Below are 20,323 nucleotides of genomic sequence, written 5' to 3'. Positions count from 1 at the left end.
ATACATACACATGTGCTGAGGTCAAAAAGGTAAAAATTTTGTTTTTGACCCCTGACTCACCTGTCATTCCAAACAACCCCTTAACATATCGTTCAGTGGCGGCGGAAGCATACAAATAATAGGGGCGAGCTTATTTTTTCCGATATTACTGGAACATTTACGCGCGAAGCATCGGGGGGGTTCTCTCAAGTTTGATTTTTGTAGGGGTGTGCCGCTGAGAATTTGAAAGTAGACCCATAAATATACCAATTTTCAAGAAATTTGGACAAATTGATATACCAAAATTCAAATTTTCGGCCTAATTTAATCCATATTGTCTTAGTTTTTACAAATTTTCCCAAATTTTTTTGCACAAATGTTAAAATTTTGGCTAGATTGAGGCCAAATTGGGCTATTTTTTCTTCTGACCCACTTTATTTTTGATTTTATGTTTGGGGCCCATGGACTTCGTCCAACCTGTCCATGCGCTTGCTACCCTCCTGCTTAGAGTAAACAACAAAATAAAAATGTCTTAAGCCAAATCTAGTTGGTTGTAAAAGAGCTTTTATTCCTGTGTGATAGTGATAGCTTATTAATAATAAGTACGAATAATAACAGTACGAATAATAATAAAAACGATAATGATAGACATTATCATAATGCGTAAAGCTATAATATTTATAAAGTTCTGTTTTTATAAACATCTGTACCAAAAAGTAATAGCCCCATTTATTGTGAGATAATAACTCATAATCTATGCTTCAAAATTAAATAACTAAAGGAAACCCACTTTCGTTTTGCAAATTTTGATGCCACATTTGTCTTAATAGCCCAAAATGTGTTGCCAAACTTGCACCTAAACAGGCTGAACGCTAGTCAGTCGATGCCTATTGTTCAACAAGACCCAATCAGTCACTTAATTAGGAGCTTGAAACGAACGAATTCGGTGTTGAAATAAGCAAAATTTTTAGTTACACCTTTTCACGCAATAATTGATTTTCTCGGTCAAATGAAAATCAATAATTTTCATTTCTTTGGTAAATGTCAGAAGAAAACTATAATGCTTGGCTGTATATTTTTTTCAAACCCTGATGTTAAACTTAGGTGTGAAATTTAGGCTTCATGTTTAAGATTTTCGATTTTCACAGGCTTCATTTAGCCCCGCGAGGTTTTTTTGGGGTTAACGTTTTTGCTTTTCAAAGTAACATAATTCGCTGACGAAAGATATTTCCCAACTTTCTAAAGCACATCATAATAGGCTATATGTCATAGTTTTGTCAGAATTTCGGTATTGATTGCACCCTTTTTCAATTCCGACTACCAATTTTGTCAAAATCAACTCGCGAATGTACCCATGGATGGATGATTTTGCAAGCCACAATCACTGACAATAGAAATATCGATTATTTCTGCTGGTTATTAGAAATGAAGCACTGGTTGGACATTTGTGGAGTCGCAAGTGGAAAAAGGTGAAATCAAAACGGATATTCTGACAAAACTATAATATATAGACCCACACGATCTGCCTTACAGAGGTGGGAAATATCTTTCTTTAGCGAATTATAATAGTTTGAAACGCTAAAACATGAATTCCGCAAAAAGCTCGCGGGCGAAATTAAGGTCTATAAAAAATCAAAACTCTTACAGTAAAAGACACAATTTCATGCCTAATTTTAACACCAGGATTTAAAAAAAAACACCTGACATTACTGAAGGAAAAAACCATTGCTTTATATTTGACCGAGAAAATTAATTTCAAAGCAAAAGGTGTATTTCTGAATTATGCTGATTTCAACATGTATCGATCGACTTTTTGCGCGACTATCCATAACAAAAGAAGCTGTGACCAGCGTTCAGAGTGTCATTAGTGTGTAAACCGGATCGTCCTGTTTTGCACGCTACTTCTAACGAATTATTAAAGCATGAACAAGTCAGTGCGTAAAAGTAGAAGTAGAATTCAATTCAACTAACTGATCAACATGAATAGTCAGTTCCCAATGCAGTTATTTTATAGGCCAAACGGGTATTTCCCAAGATTCCTTTTGTAATTCACTAACTCACATTTTTATCATATTGTGGTGGTGATATAGTCATTCCCAGGGACCCCACACCCCACCATTGTATTTGGGGTTACTATTAGGATCTCTGGGTGGAAACCATGGTGGCACTGCCGTTTCATTGTATGCCCGTAACCGTCCCATCATCCTTTTCACAATGCCAGGGCGTCTGGTGGCCAAGTCATGTTTTTCCAGTGGATCTCTGGCTATGTTAAATAACCATATTTTCTTATCTCGTGGCTCTTCAGGGCTTATGAAAGTTAAATTGGATTCCTTAGGTGGATACCAGGCGCAATTGGCGAGATTTATCCTCCCTGCACTACCTGTTAATACGAAAACAACATTTGAGAGCAGAGCAATTAGTGGTACACCATCATTTCCAGCAGGTCATGGAAGATCTGTGCAGGGCTGATTTTGATATCGCTATAAGGCGGCCAATATTCTTTTATGGTAAGGGACCGTTCACAAACACTTGTTAGGGGGGCATGATGCAAAAAAAAATTAGCGCGAAAAATTTTCGGCCCCCCCCCCCCCTTTTCAGATCCCAAACATTTCAGGCCCCCCCCCCTTTTTGACATGAAAATTATGGGTCAACCCCATCAAAAAGCAAAAGAAAAATTTGTGGTCATTTTTCAGCCCCCCTTAGGAGGGTCAAAACTTTTAAGGGCCCCATTTTGCATCAGCCCCCCTAACAAGTGTTTATGAACGGTTCCTAAAATGGATTTTTTCAAGGACACGAATACGAGCATACAGACGAATATGGCGCCATGATGGAAGGTCAGGTTTGGTGTCAAAGATTTCTGTGACTTCAAATACTACTTGTATTTCATATCTGGTACCTGTCACGCCTTTCATCATGTTCATTCGTATTCTTGACAGCAAGTCCTAATTTCGACAGTACTATTACAAAAAAGTCACTCGCATTTCAAATTAGTAGTTTCTTTGAAAAACAAATCACTATTGCCTGATGGAATCATATATATTAGTTGACCCTTTTCCGGTATTCTGTGACCTTGTTTGAGGGCGTTTTACTCTCTTCAACAGGTAAGATTCGGTACATACTGCAGTTACTGTTCATTTTCCTATACACAATACACAGTGCTCTCACCATTGACGTGTGACCTCTACAAACTGTATGTTAGAGGTATAAGGCATTGCCTAGTTAACGTCACTGTGTGAATACTAACCAGCCAATATTTTTTGTACTCTCTGAAATTCTAGAAAATATAGTTTTGTAACATGTCCTAAATTGTAGCTAATTTAGATGTTTGGAAATATTCGCACTTTTGTGTTTTAGTAAGGAAGGGCACGGCAAGGCCTGCAAAATTCCCTGTGTAAATCGAATGCAACTTTTAGTGACTATCACTCATTTTGTAACCGCTCTCTTCCGAAGGGCATTAAAACTAAACCACTTGACGGATATTTTTTGTACTTGCTGACAATCAAGAATAATGTGTACATTACATGTAGGCTAAAAACTGAGTAGGTGGAGCATCTGCAAACGGTCGTACCTCCCTGATATGTAAATGACAGATAAAAGCAAAAACAACTCCCAAATCTGTCCATTAACTTTGGTCAGTGGAGAGTCACGGGATTTCAAGTGGGTGATTATTGATTGGCAAGTGATATATTTGGGCATAAGTGCAGCCAACCATTCAATGTGGAGGATGGACTAGACTTTATCAATTGATTTTGCTGGAGTAATTTCCTGTTAACCAGGTAAAAGTACTGCAAAGGTCGAATCATGTTTGCTGTGCAGCATAACTGCACTATGACACTAACACCTTTATGTTGTTACCTCAATACAAGGGCCGAGCAAGAGTTAATTGTGAATCATTCATAACCGATCGATAGCTTGTGCCTCACTTGGTCGATTCGACATACTAGTTTGCGTTGCTAAAAGAATAACCGTGAATTTAGTGTCATCCCCTTGGTATTATTTTAAAAGTAAAGGATAAGTGTTATAAGGTATTTGTTGACATAAAAAGTGAGTACCGGCAGTGTTGATAAATATGAAGCTCCATTCAATTGCGGGGCGGGGGGGGGGCAAACACCCAAACTAGTACCAAAGTGTGACACTTTACCCTTAGGGACGCACGTTCGATTTCCGGGGGTGGAAGCTTCTGAACAAAATTGACTAACCTAACTGTGTTCAAAAATGCATGCGAATTATAAAAACACATGGTTTAGTCTAAAACAATCACCGTTTTGCTGGCAAAAACAAAATGTCCCTTGCCACGACTACAACTTCCAGCCCCTCCCCCTGGAAGTAAAATGGTGCGTCCTTTATTAGGTCGTTTTGGTCTTATCACTTGCAGTGTATGTTAGTACACCATTTTTCTTTGTAAAACGACGAACACCACTTTCAGTAATTATTACTAAACTGTTGAGTTATTATTCAACAGTTGAATTCCCCAACGAAAAAAAAAGGAATTTTTACAAAGACTACACTGGTGCAGGGTATTTTGTAATTATGCCGATTTGAAATAACAAAAGACCGATTTTTAATCAATAATTGCAACCAATCATAGATTCAGAATTTAAGATATCCAAGAGAAATGTGGGTTAAATGATGAGAGTTTTTAATACTGACCGTCACGAAGGAGACATATATTTCCCAGTAGTAATTTCCAATCTCCCATCTGTAGAGCTGCTGTTCCTGTGAGTTTGGGCCATGAAATAGGATCAATGCTGTGAAGAAGCTCCTTCCTAGGAGAGGTGCTGTTGGAGCTGTGTGAAATAAATGATTATTAATTACATTTAATTAGCAATAAATGGATCAATGGTCTGATAGATTGGTAAAGATTTGAATTCTGCTGTGACACTTGTGAAATAATGTTGTTAACATGAGGTCAAGAAAAAAAACCAAGGTTTGTCCACGGCGCACGCGTAGCTTTTAAAATATTTGATTTTTGTTTTTACATTCTGAAGAAAGAAACGAAAATACAATTAAAAAATGAGGGGGTTAGAGCGTATAGCACATAACCTTTTTTTTATACTAACATCGGCATGTGACGCAAGCTCCCGTTAGGTGACACTAGCGAACTGACACTATGGACCACGATGACCTCATCCCAATTGCATAGTTCAATAACCTCAATTAAACAATCACAGTGCAAAATTTGACCTCAAGTTGCAGAGTATGAGTTTCCGTACCCAAATTTTCAAAGGTCATTCAATGAATGTACACCTTTATTGGGGTTAAAGAACTGTGCCCTGATAGATGAGCATGTTGTGGGTCATAGTGTGAGAACCGAAGTTGTAGATCGATTCTAATCTATCTAAAGAGAAAAGAGGAGCGTCACAACTTCACAAAGGACAGGACTATCCAAATATGACCAGAATACAACATGAGCAAAGGTAGAATAGAAATGATAATCCATGAAAATTTAGAGATTGCTGACAGGTTTGTGGTTAAAAATATCTCCTAGATTGCTGCATGGAGCTTGCCCATGGTCTGATAGACTGGTTCTATTTGGGTAAAATCGCGTTCCTACCGGCAAATTTACGTAAAAGTTGGCATCCAGCTAATTTTTGTTAATTTGGGTATGCTGAACTCGAATCTGTTGTCTGCCAAGCAGCATTTTGAGACCATGACCTTCAATAAGACCTCCAAAATACTTTTATTCCAATAACACTTTCAAACATGTCAAATTATTCGTCTGGCCCCACGGGCCCCAGAAATGTAAAGTTTGTGTGCGTAAGACCTATAGTTAAGAAGTTATGGGGCACAAAATGTTAAAGTTATGGGTAAAAAGTCAAAGTTTTCCGATTTTCGTAAAGGTTGAGGCAAGTTGTTCACCTAGCTTAGAGGTTTCAGAAAAAGTTTAGTTTGCACTGGGCTGCGATGTCTAGTTAGTATGTTACACAGCAACGAGTTAAAAGATATGTAGGATTCCACGGGATTCTATGACATTTGTACTTATTTATCATCTATCTTCTGAACTTCATATCGCGATAGTAGAAAGTATTCTTTTCCTGAATCCCGTGAACTTGAGGAACAGTTTGCATCCATTTTTACGAAAATCGGAGCATCTTTAATTTTCCACCCCTGTACAACATGCAAATGGACCTTTAACCTGTTGAGCCTCATAACTTTGTAAATATATGTCCGTTACATTTTTGTGGTCCTTAGGCCCAGACGAATAATTTGACATGTTTTTGGGGGAATTTGGAGCATGTTTAATTTGTACCCCCTGTATGATCATGTAGGGGTTTTCGGGGTCTTTTTTAAGGATTGCGAGGTTCGAATATAGCTTGGCAGACAACATTTTTGAATTTAGCATACCCGAATTATCCAAAATAAGTTACTCTCTAAATGTGAAAGAGTGAAAAATCACTCAAAAAGAGTGAAATCTCACTCTTTCAAAGAGCCATCTGAGTGACAACTCTTTTAGAGTGAAGCTCACTCTCAAGAAAGAGTGAAAAAATTCACTCCGGAAAAGAGTGAATCAGAAAAGAGCATTTATTTATTTATTCATTTAGGCCTATTTTATATACAAGAATATCACAGCAGTTCATAACAGCTACTATGTGCTTTAAATTGTTGTGAGGCTAGGCCCCAGGTTAGGGTAGGGCCCGGTCTAGGAATATTGAACTGGTCTAAAGCTTAAGCACATACACAATGTGTCGAACTTCAGTGTGGGATGAATGATGAAAAACTATGGATTTAGTGAAGCTAATAGTCAAACTGTTCAATGGTGAGTACACTTAGGTGTAGGACATAACACTTGGCAAATACCATGTTTACGGTCACAGTCTGGAGAAGCGTGATGCGGCGTAACCTACATAAGCTTACATATGCGTACATGTAAACCGGCACTGGGCCGGTAACAAACTGCTCACATATGACTTAAGCTTACTGCCGCCGTTGTCTCCAGACCAAGTGTATACTTGCTACGAGTTATGACCTACACATAAATGTAATCACTATTGAGTATGCTGTCTATTTCTTCATCAAATCCGCTTTCTTTTCGCCATTCATTCACACACTGTTCGCCATTTTGTTACACAAGTTCAACAAACATCGGCCGATTTTCGGCGCTTCTGATTGGCTGACAGTTCACTCCAAGAAAGAGTGAGGATTTGCGCCACTTTTGAGCGAGTGAGGCTCACTCGAAATCGCGAGTGAAATTATGTGTATTGTTTTCTACTAGAGTTGTCATTCGATATGTCTGATGTGCTCTCATGTCCCACAAAAAATACTATCGAAACGCTCAAAACGCTCATTCCAGATCCCTTAACCACCACGGTCACTGACATTTCTCATGGCAAAGGATATAAGCCATTCAACTCTAACAAGAACATGCTTTAACCGTTTCCTTACATAATTGCTTTCCAAACATCAATTCCATCTATCGCTTTTGTCATGGTGTCTCTTCCAGCTAGGCCCGAAAGGATGGTTGGGAACCAATCAGTGACGTGGATCCACGCATGGCTAGTGGTACCTTTGATTGGATCAGGTAATAACGGACTATGAATAAATCCAACTCCACGGACACCTCCCTCATAAAGAGTGTTTTTGTTTTCTTGGAAAGGCCAATTATTTCCAGAATATTGAACAGATCCACCGTTATCTGAAAGAAAATGGTTAATTTATAAGTAGACGAAGAATGCTAATAATTCGTGACCAAGTCTTAGAACAAAGGTTTGAAAGTGTTTTTGGCATGTCTGAAAGGTACTGAACAAATTTGGCTTGGGCTGCCCTCTTCAAAGTGTCAGGCATTATGGTAGGGGCCAATTAAGGTCAAACAGGGTTCAAAATTATACATGATCCCAATTCTTTTTAAAAGTATACCAAAGTACTCCCCTGGTCATATAGTTTGTCATATGTGCAACCTTTATGGTTACGGAGTTATGGTCAGAAACGTGACAAAGGTCAACGCACTTCTGGCCAGGTGCATTTTTACTAAAACGGTTAAAATTGTACTGTTGACATATTTCTTTTTGTACAAATCCAATAAAAATGAAGATGTTAAACTCACATTTTAGTGACGTTTCACCACTACGCTATAGTGGTTTCATCAGATTGGCAACTCATCACACCTGACTGCTTCCTTTTATAGGCAACAGGAACCGCTATAGAGGGCGTGATGAGTTGGTCAAAGAAGTTGTTGAGTGAGTAGGCCCCTCGTCCTTGTTTAGAGTGTCTTTTTCCTTTTCGGCGAATCCAGATGGCTTCTTTCAACCATCTGGTGGTCTTGTCAGCTTCTCTATGGATGACTTTTGAGTCCTCCCAATTGATGGAATGGTTTGTCGAGGCAACGTGATCGGTGATAGCTGACTTGTGAATGTCTGTAATTGATGACTTGCGGCTGGCTCGTGTGTAGGGCTTAGTTTCAAATTTCTCCACCTCTTTTTGGTGTTCTTTGAGGCGAACGCCGAAAGGACGGCCAGTTTCTCCGATGTAAGTGCCAGCACAGTCCCCGCAGGGATTTCATAGATCGCCTCTGCTTTTTGTTGCGGGAGGAGTTTGTCCTTCGGGTGAACAAGCATACTGCGGATGGTACGGTGGGGTTTCATAGCAGTAGAAAAACCATGTTTTTTGAAAACTCTTGAAACTCGCTCCAGATAGTCCCTCTACATAGGGAACTACCACCATGCCTTTCGACTTTTCACTGTCATCGTTATTCTTTGAGTTAGACTTTGTTTTTTTTTTTTTTTTATTTTGTTTGACTTTTTAATTGACCAATCTGGATAACCGCAGCCAGATAACGCTTCGCGGATATTGGACTCCTCTTTCTGTCTGTCCACTTCCTCAGTGACTATAAAAGGAAGTAGTCAGATGTGATGAGTTGCCAGTCTGATGAAACCACTAGTGTAGTGGTGAAACGTCACTAAAATGTGAGTTTAACATCTTCATTTTTATTGGATTTGTACAAAAAGAAATATGTCAACAGTGAAATTTAACAATCCAAATGAACTTGTTCAAAGAAAAAAAAAGGTTAAAATTGTAGTTATGTTTTCTGACATGACAAATTCAACTGAAGAACTTTAAAAAATCCAAATGGTCGCCTTGATCTTAAAATTTCAAAATGGCCGTCAAAAATGCATAAAATCAGGTACCGGGTATGGGTCAATATTAGGATGCATCATGAGCCCTCAAAGTTCAAAGTGACCATTAATTGTGTACATATTCTTAACATGCTCCACTTGTCCTAATGAATACAAAAGCCACCCAAGTCCATGGAAAGTGATTTTGAGAAAACATTTTAATTCCTTCAGTTACATTTTCCTGGGGTAGGCATACAACTTGCAAGTCAAGATTTACAATTTCAAAGGCTTACCAGTAGAAAAGATGATAATGGTATTATCATAAAGACCGGATTCTTTCAGTGTCTCCGTCAAATTGCCTACACCTTCATCCACGCTGTTTATCATACCTGCTAGGGTTAGTCGTTGTTCATTAGCTATTATGTCTTTATAGGGCTCTTTGTAGCGTTCTGGTACTTGTATTGGATCATGTATAGCCATATATGACAGGTACAGGAATAAAGGCTACAAAATAAAACCAACAAACAGAAATATTTAAAATTAACTACACTACTCAAAGAAGTATCGTAACAGTTGAAAACGTCACCATGATTTAAAACCAAAGAGTATTGTTCCAATTAAAGCCTTAATGTACGATCTTTTTCAGAATTTACCTTTATTTTTTCAAACCCGATTTTTTGGCATATTTGTAATACTTACACATGTTCTAACTTAAATCTATGAGCAAACTGTCAAATTCGCCCTATTTGTAGTAAAACGGGATGATTTTCTGTTGGTCCGACATAAAATCATAATTTTTTAGATTATGATTTTATGTCGGCCACGATCGCAAACCGTAGTCTCCTACAAAACATGTTTGGTTACGCTCCTCCACATGTGGAGGGAGCGTAACTCAAACTGGCCGCGTAGGAGACTAACTCTGAGGCCGCACTCGCTGTCCTAATCCAAATAGTGCGAGATGTTTCGAGTGAAAGAGGTGTAGTTTATGATGTTTCTTCTTTGCAAATTCTTAATGTTCTTCGCGTCCAAATGTATTGGGAACTTTCATAATGATTGCATATTATCATTTTGGAAGAAAAAAAGAAAAATCTAAAAATTTAAAAAGCTCGTACATTAAGGCTTTAATAAATCACTGAATATATACCGTTCATACATACACGCTATGATTGGTCGAAAGCCGGGCATAAACAGCGTTTAATAATAATAATAATAATAATAGCGACAAGGCACATATCCACTCAATTAAGAGCGCTCAAGGCACTAAAACAAAACAAACAAACAAAAACTAACAAGACAAAGAAAACTGGAACTAAATTAAGAAGCATAACTTAAGAATTACAGAATGTCTCTGACATAAGATGAGTTTTTAACAACTTTTTAAACACAGTTACATTTTTAGCAGTTCTGATATAAATAGGCAGTTCATTCCATAGACGTGGAGCTGCGATTGCAAATGATCTGTCACCCCATGTGCGGTTGGATTTTCTTTCTTGAAGAAGTTGCATATTTCCAGATCGAAGCGTACGGGTGGGAACATAATGTAAAAGGAGTTCAGATAAATATAACGGAGCAATATTATTAATACATTTATATACAATCAACATAAGTTTAAAAACAATTCTTTGTGTGACAGGAAGCCAATGCAGTTCCTTTAGGATTGGCGTGATATGGCAATATTTTCTGGTGAAAGTAAGAATTCGAGCGGCAGTGTTTTGAATTTTCTGAAGGCGATAGAGTTGGTTTGCTGGTAATCCATAAAGAAGTGCATTGTTGTTATCCAAACGAGAAGAGATGAATGAGTGAATAATTTGTTCAGTAGCATCGCGACTTAGGTATTTGCGGATCCGGCTGATGTTACGTAGTTGAAGCGCTGAACAACGAATGACATTAGAGATATGAGGTTGCATGGTCATGTGAGTGTCAAAAAAATGCACCTAAATTGCGTGCTTTGGAAGATAAGGCAATTGCAGAGTCACCGATGCAAACATTTTCAATGTTGATTTTAGAGAGCTGTTGGTGGGATCCAAACAGAAGAAATTCTGTTTTATCATCATTTAATTTCAAGAAGTTTGATTTCATCCAATTACGGATTTCACTGATACAAATTTCAAGAGAAGCAATTGCAGAATTAGCACTATGTTGAGAAGATTCAAATGATAAATAAAGTTGCGTGTCGTCCGCATAAACATGATAATTCAATTGATGGCGAAGAATGATATTCCGTACAGGGTAGGTGTAAATGGTAAACCACTGAGGTCCAAGTACAGAGCCTTGAGGCACAGAATAATCAAGAATGGTAGAATGAGAAGTAGCATTGCCAATGCGAACATATTGCGCCTATTTGTAAGGTATGATTTACACCAGTCCAGGGCAAGATCTTGAATGCCAAGATAATAGTGAAGACGGAAAGAAGAATATTGTGGTCAACAGTGTCAAATGCAGCACTTAAATCGAGAAGAATCAAAGCTGTGATTTGGCCATTGTCAAGTGATGTGAGAATGTCATTATTAACTCGAATGTGCGATCACCGGGTAGGGAAAATGAAGGAAAATCGTGTTTTTTAATAATGCTACTTGTAATTATTTGTTATTATTCTGATGAAATAGGAATCACAAAATGTTCTGGTATGAGCGGCCCCTCGGCATAAACAACCGTTTAGTCATGAAAATATATGCATAAACCTCTAAATGAATTTGGACACCTCATTTGTTGAAAAAGTTTTTTAATGGTAAAGGGTCGGATTTCAAAAGTTTCAGAAGTCTCCAAATGATTCTGCATAGATTACTGGGTGCGGTACATGCTTTATTGTGCGCGCCATTTTCATCCAAATTTAAACCATTATGTTTGTGGCATGGTTGATTAATCGATGAAAAGCAGACTTGAACCCCCAATGGAGAATGGGACACCCTGAAGAAGATGGCTAACAAATTCATTAAGCACGACCCAACCCTTGAGTGTTTGCTCCGCATCCTTTTGATAAAGTGGAACAGCATTGACCAAGAAGAAATAAGACACCACGTCAGAAGCATGCAACGTTGCATTACAGCAGTCACCGTGATGGAGGACACAATAAGTATTGAAGGAAAGACGGAAGTAAACTGCATTAATTGACCTTTTCGGTAAATCCCATAAGCCTTTGCGAGTACACCTAAGAACTCGTCATTCTGCGTCACGCCGCTCCTCGCCGATGCGCACATCGTTTATCGAACATCGTTACTGCGCATTGCAAGTCGGCGTGACGTCAAATGACGAGTTCTCAGGTGTACTCGCAAAGGGTATGGGATTTCACCGAAAAAAGATCAATTTTGATATGACTGAGAGTAAAAATGAATCCATGCATAGGCGTAGATCCTGGGGATGCCAATATTTTGCTGGGGGATGTCCTATACAATCACCCCCCCCCCCCCATGTTGACATCTGTATGTGGGTTTCTGACCAAATTAACATCATATTTGGCCATTTTAGCCCCCAAAGTGCCCCTTCTTGCGCGCTTCGCGCGAATTTATTCCACTTTTGCACCATATTTTACCAGTTTAGCTTCAATATGGCAAAGTTTTTCGCGCACTTAGCGTGCATTGGTACCATACATGATGCAGTCATGTCTACAGTAGAATTCATCTCGACCTTTGCAGGACTTAACCCCATTAAAAGCTATTAAACCAAGATAACACTCATTGAAACAGCTCAACTGATTAAATCGGATCTTCTCTGGTTGTGCACAAGTGTCTGTTTTCATGTGCGATATCGCAATAAAGCTGGTATTCATAGCTTCAGTTATGTAACCGATTATAAAGGACACGAAAGGAAACAATGGTATGTGTACCTTTGTTCACGAAATGAGACAATGGCTTGCTTTTTGTAAACATGCATTCTTGAAAATGAGCAACATAATGATTGTTGACTTAACACTGTTTGGAAATAATTTCTTCATATTTTTGGTGTTATCTGTCGTTTACATGTCCTTCCTAAAACACAAAAGTACGACCCTCTCCAAACACCTAAATTAGCTAAAAATTTAGGACATGTTACAAAACTATATTGTCTAGAATTTTAGAAGAGTACTTTTAATATTGGCCGGTTATTTTTCACACAGCGACGTTAACTAGGCAATGTACTATTACCTATAACATTAACTAAAACACCAAAGTACGAATATTTCCAAACATCTAAATTAGCTAAAATTTAGGACATGTTAAAAAACTATATTTTCTAGAACTTTAGAAGAGTACTTTTAATATTGGCCGGTTATTTTTCACACAGCGACGTTAACTAGTCATATCCCCATACTTTTAACGTAGGGCTATTTGTAGGGGTCACGCGTCAATGGGAAAGAGCACTGTGTATTGTGTATAGGAAAACGGACAGTAACTGCAGTATGAATTCCATTGATCTAATCCAGGTCTCTTCTGCATTGAAAGCAGGATTACTCGACGGGCGATTTTGTAGCCCAAATCTCCCATTTGGGTGCTTTGGTAAATTAAAGTGAATTTTGGATATTTGCTTCCGTGATCATGGTGATAGCCTGCAATGGCAAATATGGTTTCCATGATTATGTCGACCATTTTGTCTGTTTGTTTGTTTACCTAGGTTAGTCCGTATTAAGAGACGCACGTTGTACTGTCCAAACCTACGTAAAATGAGTGTGTTATTATAGGGGATTTTATTTTTCTGTCCCCCCCCATCTCGGGTTGGCATTTTCATTACACCCTTCAGGCTTGTGTTCGGGTTTGTTTTTAATTTGACATGTAGGCCTATTTGTCACTATACTTTTTTAAATGTATAGCTATAACGTGCTATATAAATATTATACCGGTATGTAATATTATGTATAGGCCTATCGGGCGTGGGGTGGGTGCAGAGGTGTGTGAGGTGGGTAGTAGGGGGTGTATATAGGGAAACTTTGGGGTGGTACTCAACACATTTTAAATATGACTTTCAATGCAAGGCTCATTGTTGCCACAAATGTGTTTTTTTTCCTTTAGGTTATTTAATTGGTGGCGCTCTTGCAGCAGCCCGACGTGTATTAATCATCGTCTTCACTTTACGTTTTTAAAGCTTTTTTTCTCCGTTTCAACGGCGGTAATCAACTCTGTAATTCTTCATATATATTTTTTTACTTTTAACGTAGGGCTATTTGTGGAGGTCACGCGTCAATGGGAAAGAGCACTGTGTATTGTGTATAGGAAAACGGACAGTAACTGCAGTATGAATCTTATTATGCCGCCAAAAGGTGCTGGATTCACTATACTTCAAGAAATCTTTTCCAACCCTCCCCCAATTAGTCGGGCTCTCATTCACGCGCGGATGGGAAATATTGTTCACTTTGATACGGTTTATAAACTGAAATTTTGCGTAGAACACGCTCCCGTAGTCCACTTTATTTAAAAATGTGCCCAAAGAGATTTTTCCGGGGGTGCCCCTACAATGGGGGTCAAAATTAATAAAAATGTATTCTAAGGCCAATGGTGGTGATTTGGGTGTCTATGAATATGTCTGTGGACATGAAAAAGTCATTTACATAGTTGATCAAAATCCAAAATGGCTACCTTATACCAAAAAATTCAAAATGGCCGCCAAATTGCCGAAAATTATTCTAACTTATTTGAACGGCGCTCTCGGGCCGATGGTCGTGATTTGGGTGTAGATATTCTTGCGGACATGAAACAGTCATTTATATAGTCAAAGTTATCTGAGATCAAATCTTATACCCTAATTTCATTTTCTGTAAGGGGTATGGGGGCTCAATTTCGGTGACAACAGACCTTGTGATCCGGGAAACATTAAGGTCAAAGCTCAGGTCAAAAGGTCATTAAAGGGTTACATGCCTTGCGATTGTCTGCGCTCTGTGAGCGCAAATTATCTCCTAGTTATTATTACTGTTTATGTTTGTGTAAACACTGAAGCATCCCATGTAATAAAAGAATATATGAATATTAGCTGTACATCATATATAACGATTCGTGTTACCCAAGCGTGCTATAGTTTATGTGGTTTAGGAGGCAGAGAATTTAAATTTAAATTTTATACATTCACTTCAAAGTATGTTTTTTAATTTAGTGTAAATGAGGACAGAAAAAATGTTGAAAATTCTATGTAAAAATTACATTAGACCTCGCCAAAGATTATTGTTTCGTTTTTATTGTAATCTAATCACTTATTTTCTGAAATAAAATTTGGGGTCTAATGTGGATTTTTTATATAAATGGAAAACTCCCGAACGTTTATACCAAAAAATGGTTGGCTCCATATACTGATCTATATAGCCACGTGCAGTCCGCACGGGCAATCGGGAGAGTCAAAATCGATAATGTATTGTGCATGTATATAGGCCCATGTATTGTCGTATTTATGTATGTAGAACGCGCAAATATCAACAATTAAGCGCTGTGATAAACATTAATGTTTTTAAGCAGATAAAATTCAAAAATATGGCACATTTTCTGTCTTTGCTTGTGTGGCATAGAGTTACGATTATATGTTCAAATAAGTTTCAAGATGGCTACAACAAGTCAGGTAGCCGAGCGGTCTAAGGCGCTGGAAGTAGGCCGATGCTGTATGCATGATAACAGCGCGGCGTGGGTTCGATCCCACCTCCGCTGATCTTAAAAGGGGGGGGGGGGGAGTTTCTTTTGCATAATAGTTTGAAAGTTACTCTTCTATAGGGTTTGTGCACTTATTTTCCGGAATAGCCCATTTGTACTTGTAGCGTAATATACTAGTAGTTATCATGGTCTTTGTGGAATCTTTACCTTTTCAATTGTAGTATGTCGTTTTATCACCTTTTGAGCTTCTCTTGTCAAGAGCTCCGTTGAATAGTGACCACTACCATCCCAGGCTGGATCAAAACTCTGTACAGTGTCATTATGAAGATCCAATCCTACTACCTTCTGATTTGGGAAAGTGTCATGTTTTAAGTAGGTGTAATGATCCATTGTGGAACTGTACATACCTGTGAAAATGCGATTTAAAAAAAGGGAAGGTTTTATTTCAAACTCTAAAGGTGACCGCAGGTCAAATTACTAGAAATGTACATTAAACAATAAACACACCTAAACAGACACAATTGCAATTTGCAGCCCCCAGCAGGCAACGAGGATAAAGTGCCTTGCCCAAGGACACAACACGTTGGCACGAGCGGGGCTCGAACTCGCAACCTATGGATTATGAATCGGGCGCCTTATCCACTCGGCCACACGTGCTCCCACGATATGATATAATAAGTCTTTATTTTCCACATCATCTACATTAACAACAGCATTAAACAACAAGCAATAATATATAAAAACACGAAAAGACAAAAAAAGACGAGTAAAATGACATGGAGGAGATGATCAAAAGGCCATGAAGGCCAGAAGTGAAATTGAATTACAGACAAATAGAATTTCAGACAAATAGAACAAAGTACACTTTATCCTGTAGTAAATTTACATTTTAAAAATTATTTCCATATTATTTCATATCAATACAAGCATTGTTCTTTCCTGTCAAAAATGACACCAAATTTGTGACCATAACTTATTTCATTGTTGAGTAACTGTCTTTGAAAGACAAGGAGGTCTCAAAGAAAATGTGCCAAATCTGTCATTGTCTGCGCCATTTGCATCAGTATACATGAATAAGGAATACCGCACTGTTTCATTAAAAACGGTTTCAAAGTACTGCCAGTCTCACATACCGGTCTTCTGCAGCCGTTGTTTTTCTTGGACGGCCACTTCTGGGTCTGTCTATGACATCTCCGGTCTGACGAAACTTGACTTTTAGCTTGAAGATCATACTGCAGGAAAATCCAAAGGTTGCCGTGATTCTGAGATATGCCAGCCTCAAGCTGATCAATAGCGCGAGCCTTATCCAGGTCTGGTAATCGAACCATGTTTGATTAGAACGTTCTTGCAAATGACCACTATGAAGAAGTGGGCAGCAAGATAGGCTGACTTGCGTTGATCTGCTTGAATCCACATGTAGTAGAACTGCTAATCACATCCTAGCACTTGATGTACTGCAAACAACGTTTCATTCATTCTTTTATTCATGCATAGATCCCATTGATCATGTCAATCAATTTTTTTATTTCATCCATCCATTCATATACAACAATATAATTATGATACAGTGAGTTACAAAAATGATGTATTTATATACAATAATATAATGGAAAAAAGCAACTAATTTTTTTATGAAAAACGTCAATGAGATGGATGAGGACACTGCTAAACGCAGAGCGTGAGGTGCAGTGCCCTCGGCCTAAAGTTACAACATACATAAACAACATTACCAAAAAATAAAATACGCTCGGTACAGTTAACAGTTTTCACTAAAAATCGTGCACTGAGTGCCTATGGACGATATAGAGAAAGCAAGCAGTTATGGCCACAAGGCTGTCCATGCACTGAGCACACAAATTGGAGTGAAGTGATACATAATTGGAAAATATAAAATTGAAGGTAAACTAAATAATGTACCAAAAATTAGGGTGCCGACATAAAGCTGATCTGATAGCAAAAAATGAGAAACCGTTTTAAAGTAGCAATGAAACATGAATGTAATTACGATTAACTTGGCAAATATTTTCCAAGGAGATGTTTTTTCATGTGTTGTTTAAAAACAGCTACCGAAGGTGCGCTTTTCAGAATTGGTGGTAAATTATTCCAAAGTAATGCACCTTGGATTCTGATGGTGTTATATGCAAGGCATGTGTTAGTTTGCTCAATATGGATATCACCTGCATGACGAGTGTTGTATTTATGCACATCACTGTTGATAGTAAAATAATTTTGATCAAGTAGGTCGTTAGGAAGGAGACAATGATAAAATTGATACATAAAAATTACAATTTGAAGGATGTACAAATCATGAATTTTTAATGTTTTAAGTGATGAAAAGTGGGTCAGAATGTGCTAACCAGAGTGAGTTAGTGCAGGTTCTGACGAGCTTCTTTTGCAACAGGAGAACAGAGTCACGGTGTGAATTATTATTATCAGCCCAGATAATTGCACAATAGTTTAAGTAAGGATAAACCAACGAGTTGTATAAGGTTGGCAAGGACTCAATTGGAAGAAATTGCTTAACTTTTCTGATGATGCCATTATATTTAGAGATGATATTACAGACGTGAGTAGTGTGGGACTTCCAACTTAAATTATCATCAATTAGGATCCCTAAGAATTTAGTAGTATTAACTTGATCTAATTGTTTATTATCAATCTTAACTTTAATATCAATGTTAGGATTCCGACTATATTTACTTTTAAATATCATGTAATTAGTTTTATTTACATTTAATGACAGCTTGTTTAATTTAAACCAGTTAGAAATTATTTCAAGATCTTTATTTAGCAGGGTTTCAAGGGTATTCGGATCTTTATTGGTACAAATTATATTAGTATCATCTGCGAATAAAATAAATTTAAGTTTAGAGGAGCAATTGGGCAAATCATTTATGTAAAGGAGGAAAAGTAAGGGACCCAGGATCGAACCCTGTGGAACTCCACAATGGATGGTATTGGTGGAGGAATGTTTCCCATTGAAGACAACAAATTGTTGTCTGTCCTTTAAATAGTTTTTGATCCACAAGTTGGAAGTTCCTCTAATGCCACAGTGGTAAAGTTTTTGAAGGAGAATGGAGTGGTCAAGGGTGTCAAAAGCCTTGCTTAAATCAAGGAAGATACCTACTGTGCATAGTTTATTGTCAATTGCAGTGGTTATGGTGTCATACAGGTTATTAATAGCCATGTAGGTGGAATGATTTTTGCGAAAGCCAAATTGGTTCGGACTGAGAATTTTGTGATCAGTAATGAAGTCAAGGATCCGGTTATAAATGATCTTCTCGAGCAGTTTTGAGATAGATGGTAAAATAGAAATGGGACGATAATTGGTGAATTTATGTTTGTCCCCAGATTTAAAAACCGGATTCACTTTGGCCGTTTTCAATTTTGATGGAACAATACCTGATGATAAGGAGCTATTAAAAATATGTATGATGACATCAAGAATTTCAGGGATAATCTGCTTAAGAATGTTTGAGCTGACGCCATCAACGCCGCAACTGGTGCTCGCCTTAAGGGAACGCGTGATGTCGAGAACTTCCTGGGTAGAACATGGTGAAAGAAAAAGGGAGTTTAATGGTGAATTAGAAGTTTTAATTTGATCCAAAATGGATATATCAGGAGGCGGAATTTTACTTGCAAGAGATGGACCTATATTAGTAAAGAAATCATTAAAGTTTGTTGCAATTTTATCGGGATCTTTAATTACATTACCATCATCATCAGTAAAATAACTTGCATGTTTAGCGGTTTTATTCCTACCTAGAATATTATTGAGAGTTTGCCATGTCTTTTTCATGTTATTCTTATGAAGATTAAGCTGAAAACTAAAGTGATTTTTCTTGGATGCGCGTAGGAGGGAATTTAGTATATTGCGAAATTTTGTGTATTTAAGTTTATTTTCAGGATTAGGTTTAGCTAAGTATTGTTTATATAATTTATCTTTAGTGAAAATTGACTTAATTAAGCCAGGTGTTACCCAAGGTTTCTTAGGGGTCTGGCGCTTACTAACTTTAGATGTTTTTATCGGACAATGGGTATTCAGTAACTTTTTTAGTTTAGTATCAAAAATATTATAAGCTATTTCAGGGTTAGATTCGCTATGAACCTCATTCCAATTAGTTAAAGATATACCATTCTTAAGACCTTTGATATTATCAGGCTTCAATTGGCGCCTCTCAAAAATTTGAGTGAAAGGATTCACATGGCTGCTGGGGTTTATATTTGATGTAATGGTAAAAATAGCAAAATGGTCAGCGATATCAACAACCAGAACCCCAGAATTGATCTTAGCAGACATATCGTTGGTCAAAATGTTGTCAAGAAGGGTTGCGCTATTTTCAGTAACCCGTGTAGGTCTATCAATGCAGAGAAGATGTAAAAGAAGGAGATAGATCCAGCTATCCTCAAACAAAATATGTGTGTTGCCGCTCATTCAAAAGCAATCACGCTATTTAGGTTTAACAATAAAATACAACAAAAGGGTTCGAACCCATGACGGGTGTGATACACAAGTTGCTGCTTACTGGTTTTAGGAAAAGGTCAGTGTCTGTATACCATCAATACCATGCATACCATGCATGCAGATCCTAACATCCAGTTTATTTCAAATAAAATATGACCGAAGTTCCATGGCAAATAATAATTTTGCACGCTTGGTTACGCTTTCAACCTCTACGATTTATGATACAGACTATTTTCAATTATCAAAATATCTTTATTAGGTTTGCAGGAAATGACAGGAAAATACAT

General features: G+C 37.7%; 1 protein-coding gene across 1 annotated transcript in view; it reads right to left on the bottom strand.

Moving 5' to 3' along the window:
* Nucleotides 1-1,748: 1,748 nt before the first annotated feature.
* LOC140156627 (arylsulfatase J-like) overlaps nucleotides 1,749-20,323 on the bottom strand; it is a 34,812-nt gene continuing 16,237 nt past the window's right edge. The window contains exons 3-7 of the mRNA XM_072179561.1: nucleotides 15,779-15,978; nucleotides 9,323-9,533; nucleotides 7,363-7,612; nucleotides 4,630-4,766; nucleotides 1,749-2,359 (exon numbers count right to left, since the gene is read on the bottom strand). Of these exons, the coding sequence (XP_072035662.1) occupies nucleotides 2,070-2,359; nucleotides 4,630-4,766; nucleotides 7,363-7,612; nucleotides 9,323-9,533; nucleotides 15,779-15,978 (1,088 nt within the window). The 3' untranslated portion in view covers nucleotides 1,749-2,069. The remainder of the gene's footprint in view (nucleotides 2,360-4,629; nucleotides 4,767-7,362; nucleotides 7,613-9,322; nucleotides 9,534-15,778; nucleotides 15,979-20,323) is intronic.

This window comes from Amphiura filiformis, chromosome 7 (genome assembly GCF_039555335.1).
Source record: "Amphiura filiformis chromosome 7, Afil_fr2py, whole genome shotgun sequence".
NCBI classification, from domain to species: domain Eukaryota; kingdom Metazoa; phylum Echinodermata; class Ophiuroidea; order Amphilepidida; family Amphiuridae; genus Amphiura; species Amphiura filiformis.
This window is presented reverse-complemented; position numbering and strand designations above follow the sequence as displayed.